The sequence below is a fragment of the Phallusia mammillata genome, chromosome 1 (genome assembly GCF_965637545.1).
Source record: "Phallusia mammillata chromosome 1, kaPhaMamm4.hap1.1, whole genome shotgun sequence".
NCBI lineage: Eukaryota > Metazoa > Chordata > Ascidiacea > Phlebobranchia > Ascidiidae > Phallusia > Phallusia mammillata.
In genome coordinates, this window is record NC_137252.1 from 8,858,428 (window position 1) to 8,880,743 (window position 22,316).

The following is a 22,316-nucleotide window of genomic DNA, read 5'->3' on the forward strand; positions in this document are numbered from 1 at the left end:
ACTCAGCAATTTAGTGACTGTACGTCATATACGTGATTGTAACAACACAGGAAATGAAACGCTTCCTGACCTCATCAGCTGGTTAAATCAGGGGCGCCATCTAACGGTAAAGTACATCATATAATTTAAATGATGGATATACGCCACCTATGTGATATTTTGGGCGATGTTGCAGTCCCGCTTGGTTTTTCCAGTACACCTAATGACCCAAGTCGTGTACGCAAAAAAAAAACACCACATAAGCGTTCATGTACAGCTTTAATGTCACTTTTTTGTGTTTTTTCTGACATAAAATCAGTCACACTGATAGCGCGGCGGCACGACCACAATACGATAAGCACAGGGAAGGGTTTTAGAGGTCCACAACTATCATGTACATCCGCTCTCCAGGTACGAAGCTTGTGTGCGAGGAGACATCGAGCAAAAACCAGCGAAGTATACCACGAATAACTCACGACATCCAAGAGACAAAACGCGAGGCAAAAATGCAAAATAACGACCAAGTATGTATAGTTGTTTATGGTGATGTGAGTTTATGGAACAAATGAGGAGTTACAATGTTTACGTCAATAGGATTACTTATAAATGATGAAGGTAAATTGATGAGGAGTAGTACAGGATAAAGAAAAAAGGTAGATTTTTTCGTCCAAACACTTGTGTTTGGGGATTTGAAAAACGCAGTACCATTGTTTTCCTGAAAAGTGTTACGAAAACTGTTGAAAGAACATCACACCAGAAACGCAATTGACCAAAATTCATGTACGCTCAACATGTAACTCTCAAAAATGACAAAACGGATTGACAGTGGCGCTAAGCTCCTCCACTCATCCGACGTAACAAATTCATCTGGGATGCTTTCATGTACAAACGCTCATACAGAGAAAAAATGCCGTTATTCACCCATAAAAGAAAATCTGATATTCCATACTTTAAGACATGGACCAGCAAGGTACGGTACCCAAATGGCCCGTTGTCAAAGTCTCGAAAACCAGTGGTTCCCAACCGGAGAGGAATTTTAAAACTTGAGGGGAGGAATTACTTTAATGTTTATTTGAGTTTTGTAAATAGACGCTTATGCTTCGGGAATATAACTTGTGCAGTTGATAAAAGACCCAATTTTAAATGACCTTTCTACGGTTTACCATCTTTACTACGTAGCACATAAGGGAGTAATTAAAATGTTTTGAATTGTTAAGGGAGGAATTCGTCGAAATAGGTTGGGAACCACTGCTTTACACATTTGGGAGTTCACAATTGAGTGACCAGTCTGAAACGTTTGTAGACGAATTACAGACTTATTTTACGGTGACGTCAATAAAGGGTCGGCTGTACTTTCAAAATAAACAGGAAGCACTAGTTACGTAGTGTGTGGTTAGGGCTGACGTAATTAAGAAGAACAGCTCGGGTTCTGATAAGAAAAAATGGATAGGTATAGAATGCGAAATCGAAATCAGGCTGGTTAGGTTGGTGGCCAAGAGGTTGGAAGAAAGACGAGTAAAAGGAAACTGGATTTTGAAACAACAAACACAATTAATTTGATTTCATTTTAGACTGTAAATATGAGTGGGTTGGAATAAGACAATATTAGTCGAGCGAGACCAGTTTCCATGAGTTAAACCAGGGGTGTCAAAACTCTTTATATGGGTTTAAAATTAGAACACAAACATACGGGATTTAAGGAAATTGTAGGATTTTGTTGCGCCAGCACCATATACACTTCTTATTTACCGGTAAAAATGTTTCACGGAAAGCTTTGCGTGTCGTCACAGCCCCAAAAATTTCCCCTGACACCCCTGACGGTTTCTTTACATAATTCTTCGTAACCTTACACCTTTGGGTCAAACATTTCGCCGATAACACTTGGTATACACTCAATTGTGACCTAAATTAGGATAATGTAGTCTTCTAGCAATGCGCCAACTTAAATGCAGTTCAGCCAAAACCAGATAAGGCTTAAACAACGCAAGCTACTTAGTGATAGTATGCAAAAAAGATTTAACAGACACAACCAGTGAGTTAGCACAACAGGTAAACATACACGAAACGGCGTGAAAGCAAGCAAAAATACAAAGCTGAAAAAGCGGACCACAACACATTGCTCTACGCCTACAATATTCATGTACTGATGCCAAGGCGTATGAAAAAAATCTCTAAGGCTTACGACAACAGTTACTTATACATGGGGCACATTTAAGGACATTGTCGTTTTTTGTGTACGTTTTATCGAAAATGTCAACCAATCACGTAAGTTTAACCTTTAATGACCTCTGACATTTAAGAAATACCGTAGTAAAAACCAAACAAAATTTCGTTTTTACGTGTCACTTGGGGTTATTATTTTTTTTTTAAATTATGTAGTTGGTTGAAATTTTCTAGATATGTGACACAGCTAGAACTTTAACGGTTAACAGCCGAAAAAAATTAAAGAAAGTTTCATATATATACCGCGAAAAACGTTTAAGGTTAAAGCCAAAGGTTTAACGTTAGCACCAATGTGAAAGCATTTAAAATTCTACTTTGCAAGGCAAGAATCATCTCATATAAAAGAATGGTTTCATAATGGAACTTTTGAACAAATCTTGAACATAAAACGAATAAAAGTAATTAGATTACCATTGTATAAAACCAATAAGATTGGTCAGTAAGAACCATATTTTATCAAAAAAAGTTAAAAACTCCAAAAACCACTATTTTTTTAAAAAAAAGTTCGTATATGGGCACAAAAAATACTTAAGCACAAAAAAGAGGTTTCCTCAAAAAAACTACATTGAAAAGACAAAAAGCGCATAAAGCCAGCACGAATGCAAAAGTACAGCGAAAAAGCTTCGTACAAAAAAACTCAACTGATCCATCAGGAATTCTTTCTTATACCTTTCCCACAATCATAGCATTCACCACTGAGCCTCGTTTCACGACAGAAATTGTGTCAGAACGGGGTGGCAAAATCAACAACGCATTTGCTGATACCATGCTCAGGAATCTGCTAATCACTTGTCGTCCCGTCACTTCGGCATAGGCCACAGGGTCGGTTTCGTCCCAACGCAAAATTGCTCTCTGATATTCCGGTACATCGGAAAGGTATACGTCAGCGGAAAGCTAGAGGTAAAGGGAGATTTTTTATGAATGAAATAATACTGTACACATAGTGCAAACGTATCATGTGAAATGAAAAACATAAACCTGAAGACCTTGTTTAGTCCTGTATTCAAGTGCACAGTGTGAGTGCATCTAAAATATAAAATTATACCAAAGGATAAAACTGCACCAAATGATGTTATGGTGCACCAAGCGGTGGAAAAATGATTCAAGTGACCATGTATATTTTAGATGCACCGGCACAATGGTGCCCAAACGTTTATTAAACCAACTAAATTCCAACCCCAATTTTCATCTATATACATATTTATATGTATATTATATCTTAGCATGAAATTTATGGGCGAGGTAAAAAGTGCCTGTATAAAGGGTTAGTTACCTTGACTTTTATAATAGTTGAAGACGGATTTTTTACGCCGCTCAATTTTCGCAAACATGGAGACACCAACACGTAGTAAGCAACCAACGCTGGACTCGGTACCCCTGTAACACAAACTTGAAATATTTAACAGTTCATACGTTGTTAACGCTGTTACCATGGACCAAGTTTGGACTAAAACGTGTCGGAATACTTTGGGCTCAATTCAAACATGTCCCAACGTTTTTATGATAAGTTTACCATCCATATAAGTATTTTTTAACCCAAATGCTTTATTCAACAAATAAAAATTTAGGACCTCATTAAACACCCATTAGTATCAAACTTAACCCACTGTCTTACGAACCTGGCAAGGCGAAGAAGAGTTTCTTTCCAAGAGGTGTCTCTAGAGTAGCAAAAGCAGTCGGAGCCCTGCACACACAAAATATGTTTATTAATTAGTTCTTTTTTACGATTGAAATTTCGGTCTTTCGGTCTAACCCGGTATTTTTTCGAAATAAATAAAATATTTTCTATTCTATTGGTAAGTAAGTCACGTACGGTTATAATATAAATATCTAATAAACCACTGTTGACTAGTTTCACGGACAAAAGCAATGCTTCTTTACAGGTTGTTTGGTTGCTAGTTAATTCGATGGTCGTTAACATGCAGCTCGGTTACTATGCTGTAAATCAGCGGTTCTCAAACTGGGGTCCGCGGTCCTTTTGGGGTCCGTGAGGCAATTTTAGGGGGGCCGCGGAAAGGTTGAAGTACTTCTATAATCGAATTTTTAGCTCTTCCGGCAGTTTTTTATTGTAATATGCCAACGTTTCGATGTCCCATACGAAACACCTTCATACTTCTATAATCGTATTTGGCGTCAGTTTGTGCCATCGAAAAAGTTTAAATCAAAGGACCGCGAGCCCTCGAAATAATGGCAAAGAGACCGTTTTGAAAAAATAATGAAAAAGTTTGAGAACCACTGCTGTAAATACAGCAATGTTTTATCGTTTACCCCGGTTTGATAGCAACACGTCCAAATTGCAGAGTTGCTCCGATTTCCGAAATAAGAGCTTTTACATAATCGTTATCACCAATCGAACAACCTCCAGTTGTGATCACCACGTCGGCTAAAATTAAAAGACAATTTTATACCTGTTTAATGCCAACTGAAAGACATCTCTCCGCAAGGTAGATAAATCCCACTTTAAATCGTTAGTTAGGGATGGGTCTAACCGAGCCCGAATCAGAGTATTCGGCAACGGGCATCATATTTTTTTATGCTCGGTGCTCGGTCTAACAGTTGCATCAACACAGCCGACCAGTGGACAAAGATAATTCTTATTCTCAACTACGTTTAAGACAACTGCGAAACCGCGCCACGAGTGGATTACTTATTTATTGCACAATACTGGAATTGGCGAGTCACAAACAGTTGCTAGTTTAGGAACGACGACTTTACCAAAATGATGTCAAAGGCACATTGGTATACCCCCATATGTCACAGAATATATGGCAGACCCTTTACGACCAACTACACAACTATTTACAAGAACGTACCTTGCTTGTATGCTCTGGTTACAGCTTCTATGAAGTCTCTTGGCCCATCATTAACAATCCCGCAATCCAAAGTTTTTATGCCCAACTTCCGAATAACTGTGAGAAGTGTAATGCGGTTGGTATCCCGCGTCTGGCCATCTTGTAAGTATGGGGTGTCAGGCTCCACGAGCTGCAAACGATAAAAGTTTGTTGATGTAGGTAACTATGGGTGACATACCAAACCCTAGATTTCGGGGTTTAACGCGTTTTGACAACGTTAGCATCAACCTTAAACTGATTACAAGTCAATCTGGCAATCCCTTAAATGTGCAGCATACAAGGCAGGCAATAGTGCTTGTGATTCGACTTTCAACGGGTTCACTGATGAGTAAAGCTCGGTTGGTAGTGTGGGTAGAGCTGCTAACACTGAGCTTCACCTTTGGGCCGACCTGGGAACTTCTGGTAGGTGGCGCAAAAGAGCATAGGCGTTTATGGTGCTGTTACAGCAATCTGGGTTTACGGTAAGAATAATTGCTGAGTCAGCACCATAAACGCCTATGCTCTTTTGCGCCACCTACCAGAAGTTCCCAGGTCGGCCCAAAGGTGAAGCTCAGTGTTAGTAGCTCTACCGGTAGTGTGCGAGTCCCAGAAAGGCTCTTATTTTCATCGTCACATAACTCAAAGTACGTTTTAAAGCCTAATTGGTTGTTTCGTAAGCATACTTCAATATTGCTCCACAAAGAAATGGTCCACGATATTATTTTTGCCTGGCAGGTGGTTCATGACCCGAAACGAGTTAAGAACCACTGGTATAGAGGGTCTCATATTTTGTTATTTTTTGTAATGCATAGATTTAATGCGTCGGAAATTCATACAAATTTGCATAGGAACTACTGCTGTAAAGTAATGTAGGAGATATAAACTATGGGGGATCACTGTAAAAAAACAGCACTCTTGTGTGTTACGTAACAACAAGGCATATCAAAAGGATTGTAAAAGATGGGCAAATTAGTGCCTAAATTATGGAAAATATTGCAAAATGTACGTCCTGGGTAAATAAATCATGCTCTTGGGCTGTGTATAGCGGTTTTCGACATGGCAAGTGCAATCAATAACGATAAGTGGATGAGAATAATTGACAAGCCAGGTGCAATGTACGTAAATGCCATCTGCCCTTGTAGAGTTCAATACAGGACACAGAGTCGTGCTGCGCATGGTAGAAGCAAGGATTTTAGTTTTTATTGAAAATGTCCATGCAAAAAGTAAGGCTTTCAAAGGGCCCTAGAGACTGTGTCCTTTTTAGGGAAAAATATCCGAGCATAAACTGTTATAAAAGGCGAAATGCTTTAATATAATTTTAGTTAAGTTTATTTCGCTTGGTGAAAAAAAAACATAGCGAATTTTTTTACTTAAACCAATGGTTCCCAACCGGTAAGGAATTTCACACAAGTCCGGAATTTTGAAACTTTATTGGAGGAATTCACCTTAACTTTTACATGTGGTTTGTAAATGAAGACTTAAGCTCTGGCAAATATGACCTGTGAAGTTTTTAAATGACCCTTGTATGGTTTAGCATCTACTATGTAGTATTGGGAGGAATTAAAAATGTTTTGAACTGTCAAGGGAGGAATTCGTTGAAAAAGGTTGGGAACCACTGCCTTAAACAATCACCACTCTTAAATGGCTGCACAAGGTTTAAAGCGCAAGAATTATGAAAATCACACTATACTTAGAAAAGTTGAACACGTGCAATTAACAGTCAATTACATTACAAACATTTAATGAACTTTTTTGGCAATCACTGAATTCAAAACACATTTGCGTTCGGTGAACCCTGTGATTAATATCAAACTACCGCACGTTTTGTGGTTCAATCGAAACATTATATTTGCTGCACGTATTCTTGAATTTGAATTATACAGTTTGTGAATTTGTCTTCTGCGGTTTGAATGTAACATACGGCCACGTGTATGTGGTGAACCAAACTGAAGCACCAAGCTAATAATTTTCTTTTAATGCATCGAAAACAAAACTGTCCGTCGTTTTGCTGGTGTCATTGTTATAACGTCTGTATGTTGACTACGTCTGTTTTTTTAATTGAGCTTTTTTTAAGTTTTGGTTTATTGTTTTTATGTGCTACGATATGCTAGAGCAGTGTTTTTGACCACTGGGCCGCAAAAAATCTTTTTTTAAATAGTGCAATTATCATCCCATGCGGCATAGGCAGGGTTGCCATACAGTCCTTATTTCCAAGATTTGTCCTTATTTTAGGCCCATGTCTTGGAAAAATGTATTGTGCTTATTTCTAAGAAATGTCCTTGGTTTTGACTTGAGTCCTTATTTTGTCTTATTTTCAACAATTACAAGTCAAATCCGTGCTACAATTAAAAGTAAAAGCTGTCATGAGACACACAAAGTATTTTCTACAAACAAGGAGTTTCTGCTGGAATAGATTCTTTCTGGCAAAAATTATGACATGTGATATATCATGGCTCGTATAAAGGCTTGTCTAAAAACGTTTGTTTAGTTTCATATGGAAATTTACTTTCGGTTGTCCTTATTTTGGGGTCCATGACGATAGCAACCCTGGGTATAGGACTTAATAAAAAAAATGCGACTTTATATGGCAACACTAGAAATCCACGTTAATGTAGTTAGTTACCAAACGCAGTATAACCTACAAGAACTAGAGTTGTACATAAATTCTTACTGCAGAGGTCCGCATATACCGGGTCGCTTCACATATTTAGATCTTAAACCATTCACTTTTGGGTCGAAAAAACTCAAAATGTGTTGATGTAACAACCCACGTTCTTGTCGAGTAACTGCTTTACTATGTACATGACCGTAAGTGAGACCCCAAAGCAATTTGTTTTTCAAGTGAATATATTTGTTGTTGTTTTTTCTAGTACTGTATCATATTTTTATTTTTGCAACAGTCACTGCTCTATACAGAGCTGGCAAAATAGGGTGACTGTTCAGTTTGCAGCCAAGCAGAAGGTTGGCAGTGAAAGTTGCCATAATTCGAACGCTGTAAATTTAATAAACTTAGATCACCGGGTTTATAAACAAGGCAACATTGGTTTTCGGTACGTTTATTAGTTTGCGGCAAATTAAAAGAGTTGGGAAAAGAGCCAAAAAGTCTTTGCAAACACTGTGCATTATTCGGGCGCTGGTTTTCAGTTTCAGTTAAAAACACGGGCCTAATCATTATTGTACCAGAAACAGCATTAACATCAAAATACTTACTTCAGCGCCCACAGAGAGCACAGCCACCACTGGTAGACGATGTACACGAATGTTGCAAACATTAACTGCAGGCAACATTCCAATGGATGTGTGGTCCAGTTTGGTTCCGGCTTCGACTACCACGTCACGCTCTTTGACGTCACTGCCCTCCTGACGTACGTAATTGCCCGGTGTCACTGTCTCTTTGCAGCGAATACGAAGTTCTGTCTCACCCTGTTCATTGCAGAGTCGTAAGTCGGGTCGGGTTCGGGCGTGAGTTTTAATAAAACGGGCTTGATTCAGGGCTGACTTCAAACTTGGTATCACTTTTGCCGCAATTTCACCAACTTGAACCGGGTCTTTTTTTTCAAAAATCGGGTTCGGGTCGGTTTTTGGTCTTGTGAGTTTGGGTTCAGCATCAAATTTTAGTACTGCTTACAACTCTGATTGATTATAAATAAACGAGTGAATTAAGGCTGTTGGGTTTTATTCAAATATCCGAACCTGGTCGCACCAGAACACGACCCAAAAAGCCCGGCCCGACTTACATTAGTAGAGCAAAATATTATGGTTTTGCAGCAAGTCTACAAATATTCGAGAACCATTCGTTTGCAGAACGCACTAAAAATCAACGCACTATATCGAAAAATCGACTCTGCGAAGTGAAAATTATAATTTTGACAGCCTTCCAGATACAAAATCAATAATGAGCATTTGCCGAAACGTTTGAAATATACAGCATATCGCTTTTTATGTCTATTTGGGCCGTTATTTTCTCCATTAAACTCAATAAGACATGACAATCGTCGAAATTTGTCGTCCACAAATTTTCATAAAAACACAAAATTTACTCACATCGCTCGACTCAGCCAATATAACAGTCTGTTCCACCGGAATTACAGCGTCAGCACCTGGCGGAAGTGGAGCCCCAGTAGTGACGCGAGCGGCCTTGCCAAGGTTGAGATAAGGAATAGAACCCTGCTTCTTACCAAGAGAAGCGCCACTCACTACTTCCACATCACCTGGCATATCAGCCGCTGCGACAAACACAAAAACATTGCGACAAAACAAAAAAATTAAACTGTCAACTGTTAAGTGTAAGTAATTATTTGACAATTGGAGTTTCAAAAAAGGTATAAAAAAAGAGATTGATATATAACTGCATCGCTTAAACATGTTTTTGCATTTGCGTTGGCAATCGAATATTAACCTTACTGCTGGTAAAGCGTGTCGACATATTTGAAAGTTAATGTGGGGGAAAATTCATGATATTACTGTAGTTTCAACTGTGATCTTATTATCATCTCTTGGTTTGACATTTCAATAGTAGACACATGGGCAATAAGTTAAGCAAGTGGTTCCCAACCGGTTAGGAATCTTTAAACTTAAGGAAAGGAATTTACTTTAATTTGTACATGTGGGTTGCAAATAGACACTTTAGCTCTGGCAATATGACATGTGAAGTTAATAAAGGACCCAAAAAAGGTTAGCAACCACAGGGTTAAATAATAGTTGATAATCATTGAATGCGCATGAATTCGGGTCCAGCCCTTTACCAAGTTTATTAAACTAAAGTACATTAGCGGTGGTACGGTATCAAGCCTTGATTTCGTAAAAAAAACACTGACAACGCCTGAGGCCACGTGACGACACGCTTGAATGAACTTACCGATAACGGCGTACCCATCAACTACAGCAGTGGCACAGGATGGAATTGAACAAGCCGCTCTCACATCCTCAGCCACAACATGGTCAACCGCATCTGGGAATCAAAGCAACAGATAAGCATACTTGCTTGCTTATATTTTTGCGCCGTATGATTATCTAAAAAATGTATTGGACTTAACGAAAGCAAAATGTGTGTCTGTGAGCGTGTATAGGGCAATAGGAACAGTTTAATATTCTTTTAATAATACTGCATTATCCCATAACCGCCAACTTAAGACAATGTGTGATTTCAATGTCTAATTGCCTATTTTTCAAGCATAACCGTTTTTGAAAGAACTCAATTCACGTTTGTACAAAAAAAATGGTTTTAAATTAATGATTCTTAGTGATAAACCAATTGTCACTTGTCTAGTCACACTTGGGGGCGTACAACACCACGAAGAACAATAACAAGGGGGGCCTTTTTGTTGACTACATCGGCTTTTGACTTCCGCAATGATTTCTGGGAAACCGTTGGCACAAAAACGCTGCAAGGGACGCCAAGGTTTCGTAGAAAACACGGTAATACGCCAGAAAACAGGCCCGCGGCGGTATAAACTAAAAAATCAGTAACGTTAAGGCCTTTAACTTATCCTGTATTGGGACAGGTTTTAACCCGACAGCTGCACGTATACATTTTTTATTCCAACCGCTGTTTGTAAACAACGGACAGAACCGTATAATGCATCAGGTTTTTCTCCTGTGTACCAAATAACAATGGTGTATTCTATCTGAAACATACCAGCTCGGCTTATATGGTTATGGCCATGGATGGAAAATCTGGGCCTATCTATAGAGACCACATGCTGCCTTTTGGACAAACAAGTACTTTCATCATGTAGCTATGGCACCTTTTAGGATCAAAAACTTCCTAGGTAATGATTCCAACGCCGCTATTTAGCATTGTGGGAAATACAAAAGCACAACCTTAAAGGTCAATTGCTTAATTATTTTCTTGCAACGACAGGCGATCTATTCCTTGAACAACCAGGTTTTTGAAAGATAGGTGGTGATCACATTTGTTTTTAAACTTTTTATTCAGGTATTTTTTATTTTTAGTATTTTATGTTTGGGTTGCAAACTACATGCAATTAGTAACATTTCCATTGTATGACTTCGTTTGTATAAAAAACGTTGTGAAATTATCAATCTTTTATTTTTCCTATTTTAGATATGGCAGACAACAGATGTTACGAAGACTGTTTCCTGTGTAATAAATCAAAACATCACAGTTAAATGCTTTTTACGTAACACGCAGGTGGCAATTAACACAGAAAAATATAATCCTGCCATCAGGGGGTGGCGATTTAAATAATTTGTTTCAAAAAAATTCCCATTTTATGAGCAGGTGTTTGGTGTCTCCACCTGCACATTGTGTTAAAGCTGCTCGATCAATTGTGGACGGTTCTAATTTCGGAAAGCATTGCCCTGAATTTAATTGACAAGTAAACGCCTGCAAGGACGAAAATGTACGTGAGAAAAATGTGGACCAACGCAAAATGTGTCTGCATAAACCGATCCACTAAAGACGGTCAGAACCTCTGCAAAAATTTGCAAAAAAATGACTTTAACTTCAACAAAATGACTTTCATGCAACGCCATTGAAAGAGATCAACATAAATTATCATCTTTTAAATCACAAATCTCTTAAAATAACACATTTTTAACGGTAAAATGAACGAAATTAAGCAAAGAAGAATTAACCCATCCCGTTATTTTTGAACAAACTTCGAACTGCAGTAAAATCAAAACACTGTATTTGAATTGAATCAAAAGCTATATAGAAGTCACTAAATTTCGGACTATGCCCCTAAAATGCATGTTACGTCGGTAACATAATTACGTAACCAGACAATACTTCACTTACACAACATAAACGCTATCTGGGCGTCGAAACGTCGCTCCGTCGGTGCTGTTTGTTTTTGTAACGTGATTCGTCAAATAAATATCGCTCTTAAGTCACGACGGCTTAAACGTTAGCTGTCTATTACCCCTAAAAGGCTGCCTCCATTTTTGAAGTGACTTTAAGAATAATAAAATGGTCGGTTAATTTGTGTTGTGTTCTACTTGGGTATACTGAATTTTCTTGCGGATGTTTTAAGGTGTAGGGCCGCATCGGTGCAACTGGTTGCAAGGCATTGACCGTATAGGCAAGTTTGTTGGGAGTAACAAGCTAAAAAGCCATGCCTCATCATATCTGTTCGATGCCACCACTGGTCATAAACCACAGAGAAACTGGATCCACAAAAGTTTTATTATTTCGCCAAAATTGCCAAGAAAAAGTTATGAAATCTAAATGTATCATATAGCCTTTGTTCTGATGTAATTATTTTATGTTATCCCGCTGCTCTTGTGAGTTTTCGCTTGTGTGCTCGCAATACTTCACTTCAAGCCCTACCGTTGTAATGGGCGAAACGTCAACAAATTACAAGTTCTCAAAAACTAGCAATTTTCTGTTTAGCATCACAGCAGCTGAACGACAAATTAGTTAAACACAATTAAGACAACGCAAAAAATTGAAAAAAACTTTTATACCAGCATCGCAAAATCAACAACAGTTAGGTGAGGGTTTAACCCGTTATGAAAAAAATGTTCTACGGCTTTAATGAAAGCAGCATGTTGTACAATACACTGGTGAAGCTTCGCATGTGTTTGAAGCTATTAACTTCTTTCGAATCGGGCGTTGTCTCGAAATTGATCTTTTCAACTTTATAAACAGCAGTATGCAGCAAAACCAAAACCGAGCAAACATTTCGCCTTACAGTCACCGCATTGTCACGACATAATACGTAATTGTGACACCGACAACGTCACGAAACAGCCTCAAAAATCTAGCATTTTAGGTTTACTCGAACGTTACCTTAGTTTTTACCATTCTATTTATTTTTGAAGTTTTGGGGCTGTAACGAGTATTTGTGTGTATTTTTTTTATTAGTTGTGTTACTACCGTCGCTAAAATTGTTGTTGTTCGACAAACTATTCGTTAAAATTGTTTGTATGTTTTTTTTGGCGGTTTCCCAAAATTTGGACTTGCAACTACAACTACAGTTTTTGGTATTTAAATGAAACACTTGTGGTCTCTTAAAACTACTTAGCGGTCACCCAAACCAAACCTTAAAAAAAACCTGTTTACAGCTATAACGGCAAGCACGCCTTTTATAATACTGCTATGCGTAAAAAAAAAACTATAAAAAAAGAATAAAAAAATCTAGCAATACCAAACAAAATGTCATAAATATACCATGTAACTGACCTTTAAAAAATCTGGTGGTCACTGGCAAAGGATTGGAGTTAGCGAGCACCGTTGAATAAGCTTTGTCAACAGTGGCTGGTGGATAGGGTGAAATTCTTGGACGTCTTGTTAATCTTGTCACATCTGACACCTGCTCTCTAGTTCCTAGTCCTAGCAGGATTAAATCAAGATAGAAAGGTCATTTTTTCTGTAATCAGCTGCTGAAACAGATCCATGTATTTTGCCATAAAAGTGTTTCCCCTTTAATTTTTGTTTAAAATTTCGTTCTTGCACAGAAACGTTTGAATAGTACTCGTTTTTGATCAGCTTATAAAAAATACATATATTTTACCATAAAATATTTCCCCCAAAATTGTTAATTTGTTACAAAGTATTCCTGGTACAGTAAATTTCGAATATTAGTCGTGAAAATAGGTTCTCTAAAAATATCGGGTGTACTGAGTCATACAATATAAATTTGTTTGCAGGACAAAAAGCTTATTGTTAAAAAATGTAGTATATAATTGGTCATTGGAGTCAAATAAAAGACTTGCTTTTTTAGACCAGGGTTCACCCAACTTTTTTACAGGGGACATTTAATTGTTAAAATGACAAGATAAGTCCGCTTAATCTAAACTCTTTAGATATGATGTTCGCTAAAATTTTTGTTTGTTTTTTGGTAAAATGCGGGAAAAAATAGTTTGTTATATTGGTGCCAACTACCAACACAAAGTATTTCGATTTTTTTCTTCTGAAAAATGACAAAAACAGTCAGAGAAAAAAAACGTAACTTTACATGCATTTCACTAAGTTTAAGGCACATAGCGGTATAAACTAACGTTGACCTGACCAGGATCGCTGAACCAAAATTGGCACCCCTTTATTTTAGATTGTTTGCCATAGTAGGGTCGTATACGGGTATAGAGAAATTCACCTACAATCCCTTACAACCTCATATGATCTGCTGAAGCGTCGCGCAATCATGCACCATGGGACTACGTAGGTGTGGTGACAAGGGTATTAGCGGAACGACCAACGCGGTGTCAATCAATCTTCTGACTTAGATCACTTAACGATTGCGTATTACAGAAACAAACAAACAACGGCTTACCACTTATTCCACTGTCCGCCTGCGTTCCCCTGCTGGATGGTCTTGTCCCCACAACACGTAGCTGCGACAAAAGATTAACAACGTGTGAAAATAGGTTAATATGACATGACAAAATGAATGTTACAAATTGGTTCTATTTGAATGAGGATTTGAGGCAAAATTTCGTTTCTTGAAAACGCGTTTCCACTGTTTAATTTTGATGAAACAATGGTCGTTAACGATCTTTTGGCCAGCTTAGCCTTATAAACGTTAAGGTTTTAATTTCACACAGGTAAATGGGTCAACTTAAAATTATCAAAAAAATATGGCGCGGTATAACAAAATTAACTTCATCACGTTTGTGTTTCTACTTTGGGACTAAAATTTCCACGAAAGTGGTTTTTGATTTTTATTTGGAAACAATTTTTCGCTCGAAACCATACCGTTGTCTGAATGTCAAATGATTTGCAAACGTAACAACACGGCAATTCTAATTCGGCATAATTCGAACAAGATTTAGTACAAAACTAAATCTAACAATTCAATCATTATGAAAATACTTTACAAAGTTTGCATGTAATGTGTTCAACACTAACTGGGATTTCTTCACATAACAAAATTTGCCACTCTAGCAACCAAACATCTCGTTCAAAACACCTCAAGTTACGTAACTCACACTTACCGGTTTTTCAATCATCTTTCCTCACAAATGTCAAATACAAAAAACTACCTAACTAAAACCCTGTTTTGAAACTCTAACTGCAACAGCTGCACAAAAAACGGCGAAATCAAAATTCGAGGCGACCCAAGCCAATAAAACTAGGATTTCTCAAAAAACAACGATAGCATTTCTAGACAACACGGAAACGAAATTATGCCGATCGATGTGTGCTGAACATGACTTTCATCTTGTAACGGTAAAATAACAAGCCTGTGGGCAAACAAGACCCCTCAAAATGTCTCCAATATTGCGGCAAAATAAATTCAATTTCCTATGTGTTTCTGATGTTAAATCGTATTATAATGCTTTTTCTGTATTCAGAATTAGTTACATAAGGCTCATTTTTTACAGCAAATCAGTTTTTTCATTGTTTTAATGTTTTCGCTTTTGTGCAATTTAATTTAGAAGCGGTAATTGGGAAATTGTATAGCTTCCTGCCTTGTAAAGAAAATCGCTCGTAAAACGTTACGTAAGTACACTTTTGCAGTTACGCAATCAAGGACTGTGAAGTCTTTAATGTATCGTGCAACCTTCGAAACAATCTTTTCTTTCCAACAATTTCCGATTACATTTTATGAAACAAAACTTTTCGTCTGCAGAAAACCTAAAACTGAAAAACTGACAACAAAATGGCCTCCCACAATCTCAATATATTTGTTTCAAAAGTTGTTTTTTAAACAACTGCTGAATTAAATTTACCTCAAAAGACTATTGTACGTTGCAGAAGCAGGAATATGATTTAACATTATACAAATATTGTTAGAGATAAACTATTGAATTCTAAATAAAACACAAGAAAATTATTTGGCTTTAAAAAAACCTTAAACCGGTTTACATTTCCATCCATAAACAATAGAAACCAAACGGCCATAAAGCGTATGGTTGCCATGCCAATGGTCCATACAAAAACCACTTACTCTTTCTGGTGGTTCCTCAAAATCCTCTGCATCCAAGTTGGTCAGCATATCGATGTCGTTTTCTGATAAAAGACCAGCTATTCCGCTACCAGGAGCATGGTGCGTATCAACTCCCGTTGGTGCGTGATGGTCCGCACTGGCTGGTGGTGCATGGTGCGGAAGTGGTGCGTGCTGGTTAAAATGGTAAGAAAAATTGAAAATGACTTTTTAGGTGGATTTTTTAGGCATTTGTGGCAAAAACGCGTTTCAGAGAATTAATTTAATGGTGAAAATAACGGCCCAAATAGATGTAAAAAGCGACATGCTCTATTTTTTTCACCATTAAGCTGGTTATTTTCACCATTAAACTTACGAACAGATCCGTATATAGTGTTCCGGAGAATTAATTGTTTCTTAAACCAGTGCTTTTAACCCTGAAGATTCAACATTCAAACCGTGGACCCTATTCGTTCTCAATGCCTTCAAAGCAAATAGTCGCCGTACTTACGTGATCTTCAACGGCAGACATTACAGTTACGTGATGAGCAGGGGTGGTCACGTGGTGAGACGGGACGGTCACGTGATGGGCAGGGGTGGTCACGTGAGAAGGTTTACTCGGTGTCGGAGAAGGGATAATTTGAGGCGAACGTGCCACTGGTGCAGGGGTGGTCCGCGAGGCATAGTTCTTATCCGATTTTAGCTGACCAATTGCAAAGGGCAAGACGGGCATCGCGGTGTCCAGCAAGTCCTGGAACAAAAAATACGTTTGGAGATTTTTTGTATGTAGAGCTTAGAAAGGAGATCAAGCGCCTTGATAGAAATTTCAACTTAAACATTAAAAGCTTCTATAGTGAAATGAATTACTGAAAATAATAAAAAAAACTTACGCATGATGCCTGGACATTGTCGGGGAGATTCAGGATAATCACGTTGCGACGAATTCCACAAATCCCTCTGAAAATGTGTCAGTTGTGTGTTACAGGTACAAGACTACATTTCTACTATCCATGTAAGATACGTTTATTTTCCAAATCTTGTAAAAAAATCGAAGTTAAAAAACATAGGGATATCATTTATCAGTATGTTCATGAAACGCCAGAGTGAAGCTTAAAATCTCTGACGACTTGACAAATTTCTAGCAATATTTTGGTTATAGTTGCATTGAAACACTGTCAGTGTTACTTTGCACACTGTATTTCGACATTGGATGTTGTAAAAGTCCTAAAACGTACGTTCATATAACTTACAGGCGCCAGTTTAGGAAATATCCCAATTAAAGATTAGCTATAAAAACTCTTGATATATTTTGTTTTGCTGCCACAAATTGACAAAGCTAATATCTGTCTGGATATTTGCAGGAGAGCCCTTTGTGTTACGTGCGCAATCCGATATCAATGTCGTTTGTCAACAAACGTTTATTTTTACCTTATTAGTTCATGTTTACGACAAACAACAGCAAACATAGGTTAGGGAACCACTGACTTATTAAAAAATGTGTAACTTTATTTTTAACTAAAGTGAAAAATATCATTTGCGAATTAGAAAAAATGCCATTTACCGGTAAGAAAAACTGTTAGTGAACTGCGCATATTCGGCAAATGGATTTTGAGGCGGTTTGCGAGGTTCTGGTTCGTCAAAGAGTGCAATCGAGAAGAGGCTAAAAAGTATTTGCCAAATCACTTATTGGTAAAAATGGGAATAAAAAAACATCGTGTTTAAGGTAGCGTCGATAATAGCGCTATGACGTACAACCATCATGGTTTTGTGCTTGCTGCTGGGGGGTTCGACTTTACAGTTAGTTGGCTATATTTTTCATTTACCAAAGTACTAGACACCAGGCATTGCCATTTTGATGCTAAATGCTCGGTGCTGACTATTCTCAGTATTCTACCAAAATGTGTAGAACATCAATACGTTGATGGGTAAAAGATTCAAAGGCACAAAACATGAGAAAATAAACAATCTTCTCCCCACAAATTGGCGTGTTTGTCACACAAACCTTGTCAAATTGGGCAAAATCGCTCCGATTTTTTTTAGGATAAAACTCACTACAAAGTCTGTAAAGCTAGAATAGATTTTTAGTTTACCACATTACAGTTTTGTTCGCATTTTCTTTAATCAAGCGCCGTGTTCAGTAGACTAACTTGACATTTTAAAATGTGCGCTGCTTACATGGCACACGTTTTGTTTTACTTGTTACTTTTTCGCGTACCAATTTGCCAACAACAAAACATTAAAAAAATGTGTACATAATAATCAGTCTAACAAAGCAACCATGATTTTGTTACCGTTACTCAACATTATCAGCCATTTAAAAAAATTGTAACGAGCGCTACAAAATATCAGGCCGTTTAACCGTAATGGCCGTCCATTTTCCCTACAGTAAAATAACAACATAATAAATTACCGGAACAGCATTGCCACGGGGTTGAGTTTCAGAGCGCCTGCCACCATGCCCACAGTAAATCCTGGGGCTTCTTTTTCGACCACGGCCCTTGTTGCTTCAGGTGTGACGTCAGTAGGGGAAAACCCTGTACCACCAGCAGTAAGAATAAGATCTAAGCCCAAACTTTCTGTCCAGTTCACCAGTACATTCTGCAGTGTAAAGACGACAAATTTAAACAGAATCGACTATCGAATTCCGATAGAAAACGTGTGTTTTAGTTTGGGACTTCTTAATGGGTCGCAACCCAAGTTGGGCTCGCGAAATATAATTTTGGAGTCGTGAAACATCATGTGTTATTATGTCATTGTCACAATAAATGGGATATATATGGAGCATAAATTTATTGTTTAAATATCAAAGGCTATACCCATCAAGGGGTCATATAGAATTTCCTTTTATAAAATGGGCTCACAGAGCAAGAAAGTTTGAGAAGCCCTGATTTAGTCAGTATAATCAAATCATTGTTTATTGGTGATTTTTGTAGTTTACCAAGTTAACCCACACATCTTGTTATGATTTTTTTCAGTGTTGTAGAGTAAAAAAAACATACTCTGGAAGGCTGTCACCACAATACGGTTGAAAAAGTTTTTATTGTTGTTCTTGGACTATATCAGGTTAAACACCAAATTTTGCAAAGCAAAATAAGTTTTGACCATAAATCAAAGATTCTGTCTACATTCAAAAGAAAATGGTAAAAGTACTCTGTAACTAAGTTTAAACTAACAACAAAAAATAGTTTTAAAAACCTTGATTTCTGTGATATCGTCTGTCACCACTTTTTTCACTTTTATGATAACACGATACCTGAAAAAAAAATTAAATTGCAACTACTTTCAAACAAAAATAATTATAAATTCAACAAACCATCAACATGGGTTCATTTTAATATTACTATTTTCTTGCCACAACAATTTATTTTGCTGTTGCTTATGGTGCAAGTTACATAACATGCCATGAAACCCATGTTGTGTCTTGCTACATCACATGTATGAAATCACATTTGGAGACAAATTAGGAAAACTAAAAAACAACTCCGTCACCTATGATTGACCCAGCTACATTCTCCGCACAAAAACAGGGTTAAATTCAGGCCAGCAAGCATTAACCGAATTACATGCTGAAAAAGGGAATGTTGGGTAGCCACACTTTAATTACTCTTTCGTGACCTACACTAATACCTGTCGATAAATTTGCTCAAACAGGTTCACCTACATCAATAATGTATGGCTAGTTAGACCAACAGGAACTCACCCTGTTAGGTTTGTGATTTTGTTTTGCAATCTTTGACTAATCTTGTCATCAGCAACACCTTTCACACAGGGGGTGCTCACTATAAAAATGTTTGTTAAAGTATAAAAAATACCGTATGTCTAATTATACTGTGGTCCACAATCGGTGCAGATTTTATCCAGTTTAAACATTTCATGGTAGTTCAAATTATTTTAGGAGGGTTAGAATCACAGGTTGCACTAACTGTTCAATTCTATAAATCTATTACAACTTCAATGCCAAAAAACATGGAAAAAGTGTAAAAAAAATATAGATGGTAAAAATAGAAAAGTCAGCCATACAGAAAAGGAATAACTATCATTGTCATATTACCCAATAAAATTTAAACCTTTACTGATGGTGTATTCCGAAAAAATGCTTGCCTAATTTGTGACCTTGTGTCCTAAGTTGAATCTTACCTGTCAAAATTCCAACAAACAAAACTGGTTGTTTCTTCTCAGGGTTAACAAGGGCCAGGGATGTACCCAATGTCCCCTGATCAAGTTTGGCCAACTTCAGCCAGTAACTGGAGTCACTCATTGTTGCAAGTGGCCTGTTACAACAAACATACAGTGGGCACAGTTTAATAAAAAATAAGAAAACAAAAGTACACAATTTGTTCAATCAGCTAATTTGTAAAACAGGCAAATATCAAATTGACCCATGCCATCACTGAGCAACTTATGATAATATACAATGCTTGGCATGCACAGATTCATGTGGCATCTCAATGAGTTAGGTTTATAGTGATAGATAGGTTACCAAATGTTGGTGCCTGACTTTAAGTTTAAGAGTTAATATGTGTTGCTGTTTATTCACATATTTCATTTTATGGCATAGGGACATGTACCCCAAGCCTATATTTTGTCAAGAAAATATTTAAAAATTTGATAACAAAGCAAGTCACATATGCACATAACCACTATTGTGTCTATCAGTTAGGTTTAAAATTTATCATGTTGTGTACTCTTAAAACAGACTTACCTAGTTTAATAAAGCACAGAAGATGTGAAGCAGTGATTACAGGAGAGTTATTTTAATTAGGATCAAAGTTATTTAACTTCAGTGCATCAAATGGAACAAAAAACAGGTCCAAACCTATTTAATTCTTAGTTCTGACTACTTCTCTGTAAATTATTGGGATTTGGTAAAAATTTATTGTTTTAATAATTTAATTTAAAATAATTTAATACATAAACAATTTTCAATGCTAAATACAAAATGCTGACACACTTTAAGCATTGAATTTTCTGCTATTGCTGTCTCCTATTCTTTATCCACAAAATATATAATCACGTATCAAACGATCAATACATTGCTACACATAAATATCATGCTAGTCGTTTCTGTATGCTTTTGGGAAATGATTACAGATATCAAAATGGTCTTTGTATTTTTGACAAATATCACCATATGTTACAACACCTTGATGTCAAATACTGACAAAAATGTGGTAAACACATAACCACTTTGCCAACAATTCACAACAATTTGTGAATAACTACACATTTCTCCCAACAATTATTAGGCTTTAAAATCACCAACTCCATGCAATTAAATGAATTATGCAATTAAGCAATATTCAATATGCAATTAACCAGCTTCATCTGTACAAATTAATGAGCAAGTAACATTTAGTTTATCCAATAAATAAATTTGGCTAAAACTTTAACATGACACAAAACTATAATATTGGAGCAGTTTACCTGGGAATAAAATGCTACATATAAATGTCAAAATAATTTACATCGTACATGTGCATACTAACAGCAGATTTTAAAGGGACCAATGTGCAATGCATTCAACAATTGTAATGATTTAAAAAAAACATTAAAAATGCATTTACAACACTTTACTTACTAATGCACTGCTTATTAAACTTTTCCCAAATATGAAAACTATCAAAAACTTGAAGTCATTACTATTTATCTGTCTAAAGTGCTTAAAACGAAGCAACTTCTGTCTCTTGACAATAATATGATCTGCTTTGCTGTAAATAATCACCAAATATTACAACTTTCCAAATAACAGCAATGATGTACAGAAAAATATATATTTTGCTATTCCAGTAAAATCAAGGAGCAAACACCATTAAAACACGTGTAGTCTAACAAGCCAAAACGAAGCAACTGCACTTGAAGCTGAAGGGTTGCAAGTGCTCACGAACTGGTATGGCGAGAACTGATTTGTGTTTGTTCTTAGCCACATACAAATCATTGCATTTTGCTCTGCAGCGAGTCAGCAAATGAGCAAAACACGAACGACGACTGACACCTTGCGGTCACTTTTGTACAAGTTGCGATCACAATTATTCTGCATGGGTGTGCTAAAGAGCAAGTAGGCCTATTGTAAATAGAGTCAACCAGGGAGTCGAACCGGAACTGAACCCGAACCCGCGAACCGGTTTGAGCGGTGAATTTCATTAAACCCGAACCGAACCCGAACCGCTAATTACGATTTTCTAAAAACCCGAACCGGAGTTGAACCCCATATTTGGTTTGGCGTTGGACCCGAACCGGTAAAAAAATGCAGTCAGTCTGTTTTATATTTTGTGATTTTTTCAAAACAGCGCACTAAAGAATACACGAGATAACACTTATAGGGCGCGTACAAAATAATAGTGCACGGACACTTTTTTGAGTTTGGTAAGGCCAGGTAGGTGATGGGTGGAATTAAACAAAAGCGAATACAAATTTGAACCGGTTTAAAAACCGCAAACCGGTTCGGACCGGA

At 37.2% G+C, this 22,316-nt stretch overlaps 1 protein-coding gene across 1 annotated transcript; it reads right to left on the reverse strand.

The window, feature by feature from the left end:
* Window positions 1-241: 241 nt before the first annotated feature.
* LOC145226633 (gephyrin-like) lies at window positions 242-20,706 on the reverse strand. Its single transcript, XM_080092303.1, has 18 exons — window positions 20,568-20,706; window positions 20,003-20,136; window positions 19,566-19,644; window positions 19,061-19,118; window positions 18,276-18,463; window positions 16,756-16,822; window positions 16,377-16,616; window positions 15,890-16,060; window positions 14,273-14,333; window positions 13,183-13,332; window positions 9,892-9,984; window positions 9,078-9,259; window positions 8,244-8,456; window positions 5,016-5,184; window positions 4,471-4,585; window positions 3,822-3,886; window positions 3,476-3,579; window positions 242-3,096 (listed from the first exon to the last, which is right to left on the reverse strand). Exons 2-18 carry the CDS (start codon window positions 20,121-20,123, stop codon window positions 2,866-2,868), a joined length of 2,307 nt encoding a protein of 768 aa, XP_079948429.1. The 5' UTR covers window positions 20,124-20,136; window positions 20,568-20,706; the 3' UTR covers window positions 242-2,865.
* Between the last annotated feature and the right edge of the window lie 1,610 nt (window positions 20,707-22,316).